The sequence below is a fragment of the Leptodactylus fuscus genome, chromosome 6 (genome assembly GCF_031893055.1).
Source record: "Leptodactylus fuscus isolate aLepFus1 chromosome 6, aLepFus1.hap2, whole genome shotgun sequence".
Classification (NCBI taxonomy): Eukaryota; Metazoa; Chordata; class Amphibia; order Anura; family Leptodactylidae; genus Leptodactylus; species Leptodactylus fuscus.
The window spans coordinates 124,116,236-124,130,546 of NC_134270.1; the positions used below are offsets into that span (position 1 = coordinate 124,116,236).

A 14,311-nucleotide genomic window follows, 5' to 3' on the forward strand; every position below is an offset into this window, starting at 1 on the left:
GGGGGGGTTGTATTAAAAGCTTTCAGGAAAAAAAAAGTGGGTCCACCATGTGTGACCACAGCCTTAAAGGGATTCTATCATTGGCTCTAGTGATTTTTAACTAAGAATATATTTGTATATTTCCATAGCCTTTAGAAAGGCTATTCCAGACATACCTTTTGTATGTTAATCCTCTCAGCTGTTTTTGAATTAGCCCGCTTTTATTGATATGCTAATTAACCAGCAACGAGCATAGGAAGTTCACTGAGCACTGTGTGTTGTCTGTAAACAGGAGGAGGTGAGAGCCATGGAAGGCTGCTGCTGCTGATGACGACTCATCAGCCTCCCTGCTCTCACCTCCCCCTGTGTGCACACATCAGACAGTGCTCAGTGAACCTTCTGTGCTGTGTTTCCATAACGTGGGGGCCTCAGCCTTATGCAGGATTTTGCCACTTGCCTCTGCCCTTGGATTTATGGCTTCTGACTTGGTCAATGGATTTGTTGTTTCTCAATGGCCTCGCGATTCTGCCCCATAGCTGCCATTTGACTAATGTACTGTGCCTTCAGCAGGTCCAAACTTCCTAGCAAAAGTCCCTGGCTATAAAATACAAGGACCAAAATATTAAGTATTCCAAAAAATATTTAAAGAATAAAAAGTAGATTGGATTGACATGGATCCCTGGCCTAACTTTTATAGACCATGACTTCCATAAGGCAAAACAGTAAACCTTCAACTCCATGACAATACCTAACAACCAAAGAGGTGAGGAGGACCACTGTAGAGATTCCAATGGACCTCCCCCCTCTGGTGCAGGTTAATAATATCATTTGATAATGAAGGACACATATTTTTTCTAAATGGTAGAACTTGCTATCAAGGTACCCACCTACAATACATGCCCATGTCTATTTATAAGCCAAATTGCATGAAAATGCAGGACTCAATATGTTATTTAATGTAGGATAAATCCAGGGTCTTCTACATGATGCTCAAAATCCATAAGATATCAGTTACAAGCATCATTCGAAAGCTGCCATATAAAACCACACGTCATAATTATTATTTGCCTTAGTAATTGTTGGCTTTTTGTCAGCACCTAAAATCTCTTCTATGACAGTAAACCTGACATTTTCTAAAAAGAGATAATGTGCATTTTATGTGTAATTTGTCATAATCCATACAGGATTTACACTATGTTTTATTGTAACACATAAAATTTAGAAGACATTACACCCATTTCTGCCATCCTGTATAAATATCTTGACATTGAGCATCATTGTATGATCCACTGATAACTTCCCACTAGAAGATCTTTGAAGATTGAAGAGCTTGCAGCTGATATTTTGCACCATGTCTTGTCACTGGAAGAGTGGATCCGTGAGATCATCAAGCAGCAGTGTCAGTAGTCACAGGGTCAGCAGCCTGGCTGGTGACTTGGCTTTTGGATCTGAGCACTTATTAGTTGGAGGTCATAGTTCAAGTGATGGTCTCTTGCATGGAGGAGAAAAGGAGACCATGCAAAACCTCAACATTCGACTGGCTTCCTACCTGGACAAAGTCAGAGCCCTGGAAGATGCCAATGCTAACCTTGAAGCAAAGATTAAGGAGTGGTACATTAAGCACCAGCCAAAAGTAGAAGACTACAGCCCTTACTTCCATATCATTGAGGAGCTCAAATGCAAGGTGGGTGACTGATGATACTTTCAGCTCAACACTATCACTATTTGACAAAACAGTGTTGGTACTGCCATATGCTCAACTGGACATAAAAGATCGTGTTTTCCAAAAATTGCATTAGGCATCTACCAATTAAATAGATTCTGGGCTTCTTTATGGAATTTTTACCAATACAGACAGGACCTCTTGTGATTTTAATATCAATTTGAGAAATAAGAATAGCATCAATGTTATGATAGAAGAAATTACATGGATTTTCTGCTACACACATTCTAGGTTTCTGAGTAGCAAATTGTCATTCATTGTATGGCCTAGCCATATATATTACACTTCAGAAGTAACCAAATGAAAGACTACCATGTTACCATGTGTACAATATATTCCCATTACACTTGACTCATCATGAGGGTGTCTCTTTAGGCATGCTATGTCTAGGCAAGTAATATGGAATTATCTTTACATTTCTAAACATATTTCTACTAAAATATGTTATGGATAAAGTGTATTACAATGACAACCCATATTTAAATGAAGCCTATTTGCCGTTCTACTTTTCCTTACAGAATCTCAAGAGGTAGACCTACTACATTGAGAACTAAGTTTGGACCCCACAAAATTTCTATTTCAAGAATCTCAAGTCAATTTGACATGTATTGGCTTAGGTTAAGATACATAGCTGGGGCCTAATAAAGTTATGGATTACTCTAGTCTTTGTGATTAATATTACCTGATTTGTCATTAACATTATATAAGTAGGCCTGCCATGTTCAAGCTTTATCTTGACATTGTTCTAGTTCTGATGCTAGATAAGACCTTTACTGTGGTCCAAGCTAAGGCTTGGTCCAAGATGTAAATGCCCTACTAAGACCCCCCCATCATGCGAGAACTTTATGCTGTATAAGGACAAAATACAATCTAAAGTCCTCTCACCTCCATATATAGTGCTGCTGCTCTCTTAAGTATCTTTGAGGAGCCATTGGCCCATCAGAAGTAGGTGCCAATTTAATACTGCCACCTCTCTAACCCTTAGAGGTATGCTACTGAGCAAAGATATTGAACATACAGTATACAGGACAGCATATCATATGTCATTATACTAAAACAGTTCTCTTTTAATTCCAGATCTTAGCTGAAAGTTCTGAGAATGCAAAGTTAATTCTGCAAGTTGACAACGCCAAGCTGGCTGCAGAGGACTTCAAAATTAAGTAAGTAATAGAAAGCTCAAAACTCACTTCATTGCATTAAGTTCAATGAATGATTCGGTCAATTACAAAGAAGGCTAAGTCTGAAGCCAACTTGTAGTTACAGCAGGCTAGTTGATAACAGATTCAAGACAGATTTTGAAACTGCCACAGGTTTAGCATGGTTATAAATCATGTAAACCAGCCCAGGCAAAGAAGGCCCTGCAGGATGTTTGCAGTTGGCAATGCAACTAATAATATTGTAGATGTTTGTAACCCTAAATTGGGGCCTTAATATATGACACTACGGTTCTACATCAAAAAATTATTAAACCATCTTACAAAGCAATAAAAACAATTTTAAGAACTTAGCCCCATAGCAAACATTAAAATGGGACCGTCCTCTATCGCTAACTGACTGCATGTGGGGATGGTGTTACCCATCAAGCAACCCAAGCAATCGTATGGGGCCCCACACTGACCACATACCTATCAGTCAGTCATATTAAGAGGGCAGTATATTTTGGAACCCCCAGACATAAGTTTGCTTGGAGCCCCAGAAGTACAGAAGAACAGCATGATACCCTTTACTCTCTGTTGTCTTCATCTATTTCTCATCAGTACGTGACCCCCCCTATTCCCTTGCTTGGTAATGTTGTAGGGCTGGTGGAAAGGGGACCCATCACCTCCATTAAAAGTCCAAATCCAATTGTAAAATCTAATGTAGACACATAAATTCAAAACTAGAGATACTCAAATGCTACATGGTACACAATTTATGAACATGTCTTATGTATTGTCTGGTTTCAGATATGAGAATGAACTCAATCTTTACCAAAGTGTTGAATCGGACATATGTGGTCTACGTAGAGTATTAGATGAGCTGAACTTTGCTAGATCAGCTCTTGAACCACAGCTTGTGAGCCTAAAGGAAGAAATTGAATGTCTGAAGAGGAACCATGAAGCGGTATGGAGATGTTGCACTTTTTTTATATTTCAAAACCTACACTGTACTGTAGTCTTAAACAGTTGCAGAGTTTTTTTTGCTTATTTTTCCCTATCAGTATGTCTTTTTGGAATATGGGATGGAAATCCATGCAAACACGGGGAGAACATACAAACTCCTTGCAGATGTTTTTTTTGCCCTTGGTGGGATTTGAACACCAGGACCCCAGCGCTGCAAGGCTGTAGTGCTAACCACTGAGCCACCGTGTGGCCCCCTTGTTTTTTGCTTTTTTATGACATAGAAAAGGTTTAATCTTCACATGTCTTCCCAATCTTTGAAGATATCTGAAGACCTAAACAGCTTTTAAATATCAATATATATAGCAGAATTTACTTTTAGTCCAATCTGACGTTGTTTAGTGAATTGATCTTACTTGTAAATTTTTGAAGGAAATGAATGCTTTGAGGAAAGAAAGAGCCGATGTTAACGTGGAGATGAATGCTGCCCCAGGAGTGGACTTAAGCAAACTTCTGAACGACATGAGGGCTAAATATGAAGAAATTGCTGAGCAGAACAGGCAGAAAGCCGCAGATTGGTTTAATGAAAAGGTGAGACTACAAATGAGCACATAGTAAAATGCTACAAGAAAACTTATAGCTAAATTCACAGGTATAGTGCTTAGTTCTGCTATATAATGTCTTTCATGCTTCTGCTCCTGCTTTTGAGTGAGCAAGAGAGATAGGGGAGCAGGATCTCCTCTTCTCTATCTGAGTTGTATATTGGAGCTGTATGTAGTCTCCACCAACTTTGAAGATGAATTAAGGAACATCTGTCAATTAGAAACAGTCTACAGATAAGGAATACTTGTAAAAAAAATTCAAGATACATATATTAAAGAAAAATGCAAGAAGTCATATTGTCAACTGTTATTTTTTATATGTTTGAAAGCTTATTCTTAAAAATCAGTCAAAGTTTTTCAATAATTTAAAAGTAATTACCCAAGACTGGAAATTGATGGCCGTTACAATCTTTAGGATAGCTCATCAATATCAGATTCATGGGGGTCCAACACCTGGCTCCCCCTTCCCATCAATCAGCTGTTACGAGTCAGGTGTCAGACCCCCACCAATCTGAAATTGATGGCCTAATCTAAAGATAGTTCATCAATATCCAGTCTTGGAGAAACCCTTTAATATTAAGATGTTTCTCCTATTTTTTTAAGAAGTGAATTATGTTGTAAGTTTGTAACGCAATTTAGAAAAATGGCAGCCAAACTCTTTTTTAGAATTAGTCAACAATCTAATATGGGAGTCTTCAAACTATCCCCCAATGGTAGGCATTGGGAAAAAGTAAGATTGGCCAAGAACATTTCTTCCTGCTGACTGAGATGTCCGGTAGCAGCTTATTCCCTTCTCTCCAATGAAATAACCAATTTTTATGGTGGAGTCAGGGGAAGTAGTCAGTGACTTTTGGGCAAACTTTATAGTTGAAGACTTGGGAATCTGTCTCAATGACTATGAGATATTTGGCAGCTTCCAAGGTCACATGATCAAAAAAATACCAAAACAATCCAACCAGAGTTTTACAAAAATATTGTGATACCATAATACTAATTCAGTTACATGTCTTTATATTTTAGAGTGCTGAACTGAACAAGGAGATTTCACACAGCAGTGAGCTGGTTGAGAGCCACAAGAGCCAACTAACCGAGCTAAGACGTACACTCCAAGAACTGGAAATTGAGCTACAGGCCCAACTTGCCATGGTAATTACTAATCTACTAACAATTACTTAGGAACCTGTCTTGAATACTTTTAAGAATATCCAGTATGTATCCCATAAAAATCCAACATTGTTCATTTACAACAGAAAAAATCTTTGGAGTGCTCACTGGCCGAGACAGAGCGTTGCTACAACACGCAGTTATCACAAGTGCAAGAATATGTAAGAAATCTTGAAGAACAGCTGAGTCAGCTTCGCGGTGATCTAGAAAGGCAAAATGCAGAATACAAACTTCTCCTAGACATCAAGACCCGTTTGGAAAAGGAAATTGAGACTTACCGCAGACTGCTAGATGGTGAATCGTAAGTATGATAAAGAATTCTTTACTTTAATGCTTCTTTTAACGTAGTGTTACAAATGTAGATTTACTTTATTGAGACATTTCTGAAACTATATGAAGATCACTCATATATTATAATAAGTTGGTATATACTCTCTGTTACAGATGGCACTGCAAAGAAGTAACAATCCCTGCCAAAGGTATGTCAGTAATCTAGATTTATTTCACAGGGCAAAATGTAATATTACTACCGAGCACCTACTAACATAGAAGGTAAATCCTTCCGATTCCTTGGAATAGTAAATTATTTTCCTGATACGACCTACACATAGGCCCTGCATACTCACTTGATACCTAGAATGTTATTGCAATCTCGTACTTACTGTATCTACATAGTAACTTAGAACTACAGTGACACTGTACCACCATACTACATACTACCTTGTTTTTACCACGGTACCTGCATACAACCTTGTACCCAGAGAGTCACAGTACCTAGATACAAACAGCTAGATTGACATAGTACATGCTTATTGCATTGTACCCACTGTAGCTCAGTACATGTATACTAGACTGTAATAGTACATAATAGTAACTAGAAATGTCCACAATTATAATTCTAGCCATATACTCGCCGTCTATGTGACCATGACTTCCTCCATAACCAGTATATTCCTTTCTTTCAAGAACCAAGTAAAACCAGGAAAGTGACAACAATTGTGGAAGAAGTGGTCAATGGCAAAATCGTGTCCCAGAAAGTGAACGCAACTGAAGAGAAGTTGAAGATTTAACCATTTTATCACCGTTGCCATATCCTTGCTGGATTATGCGCGGTCCGCTTGGGAACTGGGCCAAAAATATCTCTTTGCTTTCACTACTTAATAAATCTTACGCAATTCATTTTTGTTGTTTCATTTTTATACTTTTTATGGATGAACAAACCAGGTTACCAAATACTGGAAAACTCTAGTCACTGACTAAAGAACATGCGGTGCTGTGCACAAGTTGTAGGCAGGTGTTTAAAAAATGTTTCCAAAAATGGAAGTGGTAATGGGTTATTTTTATCGAATAACAAAATGGATGAATGAATGAATGAGCAAAACAGAAATCTAAATGAAATCCATGATAACACTTTGGAGGAGGATTTATGAACATGATGATATGGCCCTTGTTAGGGACATCAAGGGGTCTTCATAATAGAGTATGTTGTAGAGTTCCAAATCAAATAACAGGCCTGGATAGGCTACACCCATCCTTGAAGCCTGGAGAATCACAAAGACTCACACACAGCTGATAGTGTATCAAGTGAGTTCTGATTTTAATGGTGCAAAAAGGTAGTTTAAATACAATACAGACAAAAGCAGGTTGGACTATTCTAATGACATGATTGGTTGAAGAGTTATAACATAAGGTGTGGCACATGACTATTGGATAAGGCCTAATGTAATCTGCATCTCATTATTACTTTCCAAACTGGGATGACCTTTCTCATGAAATAAAGAAGAATCTAAAATATTTATGTGTAAACCAACATCTTACACTAATTCTAGATGTATATATCACAGCAAGAGAGATAATGATCACATGCTGGTCTGACCACTCCGGTCTTGGGCTAGCGATCAACAGGTTATAGAACCTGTTTCTACACCCACCCTCAAAGATGAGACCCTTACCACAAACAGATAAGGATTTATAACCCAACCATTAACATTCCATATGCCTTATCCCCTACAGGGGTCTCTTAGACTCTAAACAGACATTGCTTATAAAGTTTATATGAAAGAAAATTACAAGATGGCTGAAAAGAATACAAAGATGGAGGATGTGATCCTAACACCCTCATAGAGCCCTGATCTCAACATTATCCATTATGTCTGGGATTACATGAAGAGACAGACGGACCCCCTCAGACCTCCTACCCTACCCTTAGGATAGGCCATCAACTGTACAATTTGAATACTCTTCAATGTTGCAGGACCGGTAAAGAAGATGTCCCTCACCAACTATTACAATAAGTGATTTGGCCAACCTAGGATGTGCCCCTAGGCCCCTTCCCTTTGGGGCTTCAGAATGGTCACATAGTCTTCTTCCATATTGTGTTTTTCCTTACCATTTTAGAATACAAATAACTAATACAAACTGCAAACGTTTCCTGGGAACCAAAGCAACCATGACGGTAATGCCCTGTAACGCCTCATTTACTTCTAATTCTTCATGTAACGCTACCATGTATTATTAAAGGACACAGCTCACATTTCTATTGACCAAGAGAGTATATTAGTAGATCTTGTAATTCAAGAAGCAAATTCAGAAAAATATGTAGCTTCAAGTAAAGACATGCTTCAAAGCTTATGTTAGGAATCTGCATAATATTGTAATATACAGTATATATATGTAATATATGGCTGCTCGGCAGCTCCCGGAGTTATTGTCCTTCCAGCATTTCCACATTACGCAATGCAAAGAAAATAAGACAGAGCAGTTAATACAGAGCCAAGGAAATTTGGGTAACAACCCGTTTGACAGCTTCAATGGAGGGCTGCTCAATGGGGAAGGACTACTGTTCCCTAGTTTAGCAATGGGGCCCTATGGTAATAGATGTTATTGGCTGGAGTACCTGTATAGCCATTCCCAGGTGACAGTCTTAGGTACAGCTTTGACTAAGGCTTAGGATCTTAAAAGGAAGGTGTCACCTATGTTTTATAATTTATTAAACCCAGATAAAGAAATATATCACATTTTTCTAATCTGTTTTTATTTCCTGATTGTAGATTTTTTTCATTCTATTTTCTGATTATGGGGGCTGCCATCTTGCCTGAGCTTTTCCTCTGACTTAACAGCATTTAGTGATATGCTTTACAGCAGTCTCGTGGGCAATAGGCAGCAATAGACTGCACTGTCTCACTGAGGTCTATTGGCGAGTTTTCTAGACATGCTCTATATAGGGATTGGGAATAGATAATCCGTGACATCACCTATTCTATTATTAGTAGTGGATTCAATGATGGGTCAGTGTTATTATCTATTGGGTTATCTAGAGGCGTTATTGTTATTGTAATCCTGTCTACCAGTTATGCAAAATGAGGTGACTGCTGCAAAGAAAGCATACATTTCAGAATTTAGTACCATTTTTTGAATATAGTTTTTTAAAAAAATTTTTTATAAATCTGCTTAAATTTGGTTTCAAATAGGTTGCTTTCTGGTGAAACGTTAAAGGTACTCGGAATGAAAACATTTCCATCTGTTCCTATATATACGTCTATACTGTCGTTCTCATCTGCTAACACCTGAAAGGGGATCTAGAACTGGTTGAAAACTTGACAAACAGCATTCTCGGGGGAAAGGAACTTTTCTGACAAGCTGCAGTCTGAGGAAAGGTAAACTTTCCTTAAGGTCCAGCGTGGCAGATGTCTGAGGAATATGTTTATCTCTATAGTGATCTTATCTTCTCTGAATACACCATGATGACAGTGAGGTAGACAAGGTGACAATCTCTGGATTCTTATCACAAGATCAGTAAGTACCCTTGCTCTAGAGAGTACCTGACCTAAGGAGGACAGGAGATTAACTGGTTAAATAGACTTGTATACTGCTGGGTACACTTGCTCTAAGTACACAAGAACAGAGAACATGTCTATCCGGGCCAGTATCATGTTCATGCGGAAATGTTTTTATTATATAAGTGGCTGTGACAGTGCTAAAGGATTGAAACATAAGTAGTTGTTTTACTATTGTTATTTTAGGTATGCACATTGCTATAGGGGATCTATGATGGTATATAGAAAAATCTCCAGTCACTACGCGTTTCAGTGAACTACACTGGGATATACCATACATTGAATTCTTCTCTGTGTAAATAGTAAATAGTAATGGTAATACTATAGTTTATATTACTCAAAAATGGCAGGACCTGGGGGCAAATTTTGACAATTTCGCATGCCTCTTTATCATTTTGTGTCACTTGACATGGTAGAGAATAATGTATGTTTCTTCAACTTGTCATTTGCATATGTTATGTTTACAGTATATAGATCACACCAGGACTGGCCCTAGGGAGTGTACAATCCAAGCAGTCCCCTATATATTGTCCCTACATGAAGGGACTTTATTTTATTGGTCCTTATGACCTGGGCATTTTCAAGCTTGCACTGCTGATCCCCCATTTGGCAAGACAGTTTAATTCAATGCAGCTTCATTCTATAGTTTACCGATTTGATAATATCTATTATTTATGCAGCTATATGGTGGTGTTATTTCGCCACTGTATGAATGTATTATTTATTAGTTGGGCACTTTTATGATAGACATAAACAGTAGCTTCTGCACAGGGCACCATCCAACAAAAGGCTAGTCATGGGTGATACATATGTCATGGCGACGATAGGGAATACAGAGACTTAAACCAGGATTTTGTTGAATGGTGCCAGCGGAACCAGCTCAGGATTAATGCTGGGAAGACCAAGGAGATGGTGGTGGACTTTAGTAAACGGAGAAGTGCTCCGACCCCGGTGGAGATTCAAGGAACATGCATTGAGATAGTCAGGACCTATAAGTATCTGGGTGTGCTCCTCAATAATAAACTAGACTGGGCTGATCACCTGGAGGCGCTGCACAGAAAGGGTCACAGCAGGCTCTACCTGCTCAGGAGGCTGAGGGCCTTCAGAGTCCAGGGGCCACTTCTTAGGACTTTTTTAAACTCTGTGGTAGCACCAGCCATCTTCTCCAGCAGTGGCGTGCTGGGGGAGTAGCATATCAGCCAGGGACAGAAATAGACTTGACAGGCTGATCAGAAGGGCCAGCTCTGTCCTGGGGAGCCCCTTGGACCCAGTACAGGTGGTGGGTGACAGAAGGATACTGTCTGTGGTGACCTCGATGCGGGAGAACAAATCCCACCCCATGTATGGGACCCTGATGGGACTTGGCAGTACTGTAAGTGACTGTCTGCTTCACCCCAAGTGTGAGAAGGAGCGCTATCGCAGGTCCTTCCTTCCAACCGCGAAAAGGCTGTATAATCTACATCAGCCCAAGCGAAGATCACTCTGTACAGAGAACTAATGATTATGACTATGAAGTCTTCCTTCTTTCTCTTCCGTTCCTTAGCTGCTATGGACTCTTAGTATATCGTCTCTTCTCAGCATATGTGTGTCTACGTCTGTAATATATTACTGTGTATTATCCTGTATCTGTATTAATATGCTGCTGTAACATACTGAAATTTCTCCACTGTGGGACTATTAAAGGATTATCTTATCTTATAATACTGTGACAGTCTAGCCACTCCTTTTTTAAAGTAAGGTAAGACCTTGTTGTTTTAGGATGAAGAGGATGCTTGATAAAATCCGTATATGTTTTCAGCACCATCAGTTTTGACCCTAATTTTATATAAATTTCTATTGTACTTAGGTGGATGAGGTTGGATAATGTTGCAAGCGATCTTACTAATATGTGGTATACAAAAATTACTGGTTTTCCATAGGCTGCTTCATCATACACATGATGAAGTTATACAGTTCATTCATTCAGAGAGGTGGTTATTATGAATGACGTAAACGGGATCTGTCTCTAGGAATCTATATAGACATCCATATAGAAAAATGTTTATCCAACATTTGGCTGTCCTGTTGTGGGATTATAACTCCAAGCTCTAATATAAAACATTAGAAAAAGTGTTACATTTGCATCTCATTTATAGTCACTTGGGATTTGGGGGTAAATATTCTTTGTAGGTTGTGAGGTTGCCCAGTACATAATAACATGTAACTAAGCAGGTGTACTGTCTGGAGCTTGGCTCAGCACATAATAATATAACTGGTGTTTGGAAGATTAAAAACAGTGACTGGTTCCTCCCAAGACAAACAAACCGTCTGAAGGAATCGAAGTTCATGTTTCCTTACGTAGTAACTGTGTTTATTTTATTACAGCCAGTGTGATCAGCTCAATAAAGTAAGAACGATGCAGGATCTTATTCAGGCGGAAGCCCCGGCCCAGAAGACCCAACCAAGGTACTATGACACTTCTGTCTTTATCTGGAGATTTTACTTTACTTTATCTACCATAGGACATTTAAGGTCTCACACAGAGCTAAGGAGGAATCCTCTGATTTAAAAAGAAGGAGATAAGAATGACATGATCATACAGAGTGACAAAGGCAGATATACTATACAGCAGCATCTATGGGTGTTATCTAAAATAGGTGGGCCCAGCTAGGGTTCTAGCTATCTAGCTATAGGGGGGTACAGAGGTAGCAGTGGCATGCAGACACTGGTGTCTGAGGGTGTCCAAGGAGTCTTCAGCAAATAAGGAAGATATCAGAATTATAAACTGTACAATAAATAAATTGTATTTTGTATTGGTGCTCAGGAGTTTTAAGTAACCCCACTGGGCCTAGCTCAGATTAGGTTAATTCCCCTTTCCACTTTGATAAGTAAAAAACATTAACTATGTTGTCGATGTTGATGTCTATTCTTAACAACACCATGTCTACTATGGAGGTTCGCCTTGGAAGAAAACAGAAAGCCCTCCTTCTACCGAGCGCCAATTCCTAACCCCATAATGGGCAATTAGAGTAAACGAGTTTGGCACTGCCTTAGTAACTAAGGGTCCATTCACACGGAGTAACGTGAGGCGTTTTTTGTGCTTATTCTGTGCTTATTTTTACGGCCGTAAAAACGTTTCCATTGAGTTCTATAGTAAAATACGCCTGTATTTTTACACCCGTAATTTTACGTCCGTAAAATAACTATCGGCTTTCCCGATCTGTGCCCCGGGTAAAGCGCTATCGGTCCCGGTACCGTAGCGCTTTACAGTCAGAAGGGCGTTCCTGACACTCTGTCAGAAACGTCCTTCTGCCCAGCAGCCTATCGCGCTGTACAGTGTGAGCGGGGAGGAACGCCCCCTCCCTCTGCTCACAGTGCTCGTCCATAGACGAATATTATCAGGAGAGGGAGGGGGGAGTTCCTCCCCGCTCACAGTATACAGCGCGATAGGCGCTGCTGTGGAGAAGGGCGTCCCTGGTTAACTGTCAGAAACGCCCTTCTGACTATAAAGCGCTACAGTACCGGGACCGATAGCGCTTTACCCGGGGCACAGATCGGGAAAGCCTTTCCAGCAGTATATAGAACTGCCTGTGCCCAATCTGATGAAAGGTCCTCTTTAAAGAGGACCTTTCATGGTTTGGGGCACAGGCAGTTCTATAAACTGCTGGAAAGCCGACAGTGCGCTGAATTCAGTGCACTGTCGGCTTTCCTGATCTGTGCCCCGAGTGAAGAGCTAGCAGTCCCGGTACCGTAGCTCTTCACAGTCAGAAGGGCGTTTCTGACATTGTCAGGACTGTCCTTCTGTACAAGCAGCGCCAATAGCGCTGTGCTCTGAGACCGGGGAGGAACGCCCCCTCCCCTCCTGATAATACTCGTCTATGGATGAGCACTGTGAGCAGAGGAAGGGGGCGATCCTCCCCGTCACACAGTGCAGCGCTATTGGCGCTGCTTGTACAAAAGGACGGTCCTGACAGTGTCAGAAATGCCCTTCTGACTGTGAAAATCTACGGTACCGGCACCGCTAGCTCTTCACCCGGGGCACAGATCAGGAAAGCCGACAGTGCGCTGAATTCAGCGCACTGTTGACTTTCCAGCAGAATATAGAACTGCCTGTGCCCCAATCCATGAAAGGTCCTCTTTAAGTAGCAAGTGGCCTTACATGATTTGATAAAAATGTTTTTTTCATAGCCATCGGGGAAAATGTCTGCTTCTTGCTTCTCTTAGGAGGAGTATAGACTAGATGCCATACTTTACAGAGATCTTTTTGGAGAGGAGACAGATTCTCGAGGAGGAAGCCAGAATAAAGATGGATTAATGATTAAGTATATGTCCTAAGGGGAATTCTCGTGTCAAAATTTACATGTAAAAACAGCTTTTGATACAGCAGAACATCTTTAATATAACCTACAGAACTAATAAAGAGATCTCATTTATCTTAAATTATTGATCAACAAGGATGGTTATTCTAATGAATGGTCTATGATTGTAAAACCATTATAAACCAGTTATAGGCAGGGGCATACCTTGAGGGGGTGCAGAGGGTGCAATCATACAAGGGCCCAGGAGCCTTAGCGGGCCCATAAGCACTGGCATCAGTATTGAGCTTGCAGCTTCCGTCTGGCCCATAAACTAAGGAGACCCACAGATTACCCTAACTAACCATACTAAGGTGGATTAAACCTCTTTGGTCATGTATTGATTACCAGGGTCATAGCTATAGGGGATGCAGCAGTAGCAGCCTCTACTGGTCCTGAACCCTGGGGGGCCCCAAAGATCCCTCTGCCATATAAAATATACCACTATTCTAAATGGCACAATGTAGGAATGGGGCCCCATTACAAATTTTGCACTGGGACCTAGGAGCTTCAAGGTACACCTCTGGTACTAAAGCTTTATCCCTTTCAAGTATGTGAGATACCGCTGTAGCAG

The 14,311-nt window shown here is 40.2% G+C and overlaps 2 protein-coding genes across 2 annotated transcripts in view; both read left to right on the forward strand.

Annotated features, from left to right (window-relative positions):
- The first annotated feature begins 1,294 nt into the window (after positions 1–1,294).
- On the forward strand, positions 1,295–6,716 carry LOC142209376 (keratin, type I cytoskeletal 17-like). The gene is made up of 8 exons (XM_075278349.1): positions 1,295–1,663; positions 2,780–2,862; positions 3,649–3,805; positions 4,234–4,392; positions 5,424–5,549; positions 5,654–5,868; positions 6,012–6,046; positions 6,534–6,716. Exons 1-8 carry the CDS (start codon positions 1,331–1,333, stop codon positions 6,635–6,637), a joined length of 1,212 nt encoding a protein of 403 aa, XP_075134450.1. The 5' UTR covers positions 1,295–1,330; the 3' UTR covers positions 6,638–6,716.
- Positions 6,717–9,291: 2,575 nt separating this feature from the next.
- Positions 9,292–14,311, forward strand: part of KRT222 (keratin 222) — a 31,514-nt gene continuing 26,494 nt past the window's right edge. The window contains exons 1-2 of the mRNA XM_075278315.1: positions 9,292–9,362; positions 11,768–11,848. Coding sequence (XP_075134416.1) covers positions 11,799–11,848 — 50 coding nt within the window. The 5' untranslated portion in view covers positions 9,292–9,362; positions 11,768–11,798. The remainder of the gene's footprint in view (positions 9,363–11,767; positions 11,849–14,311) is intronic.

Bases quoted from the DNA above. Each gene is read 5' to 3' on its own strand.
- LOC142209376 (XM_075278349.1), top strand. From the start codon at position 1,331: ATGTCTTGTCACTGGAAGAGTGGATCCGTGAGATCATCAAGCAGCAGT. The intron at 5,550-5,653 runs GTAATTACTAAT...CATTTACAACAG, and splicing joins TACAGGCCCAACTTGCCATG to AAAAAATCTTTGGAGTGCTC. The intron at 6,047-6,533 runs GTATGTCAGTAA...CTTTCTTTCAAG, and splicing joins AGTAACAATCCCTGCCAAAG to AACCAAGTAAAACCAGGAAA.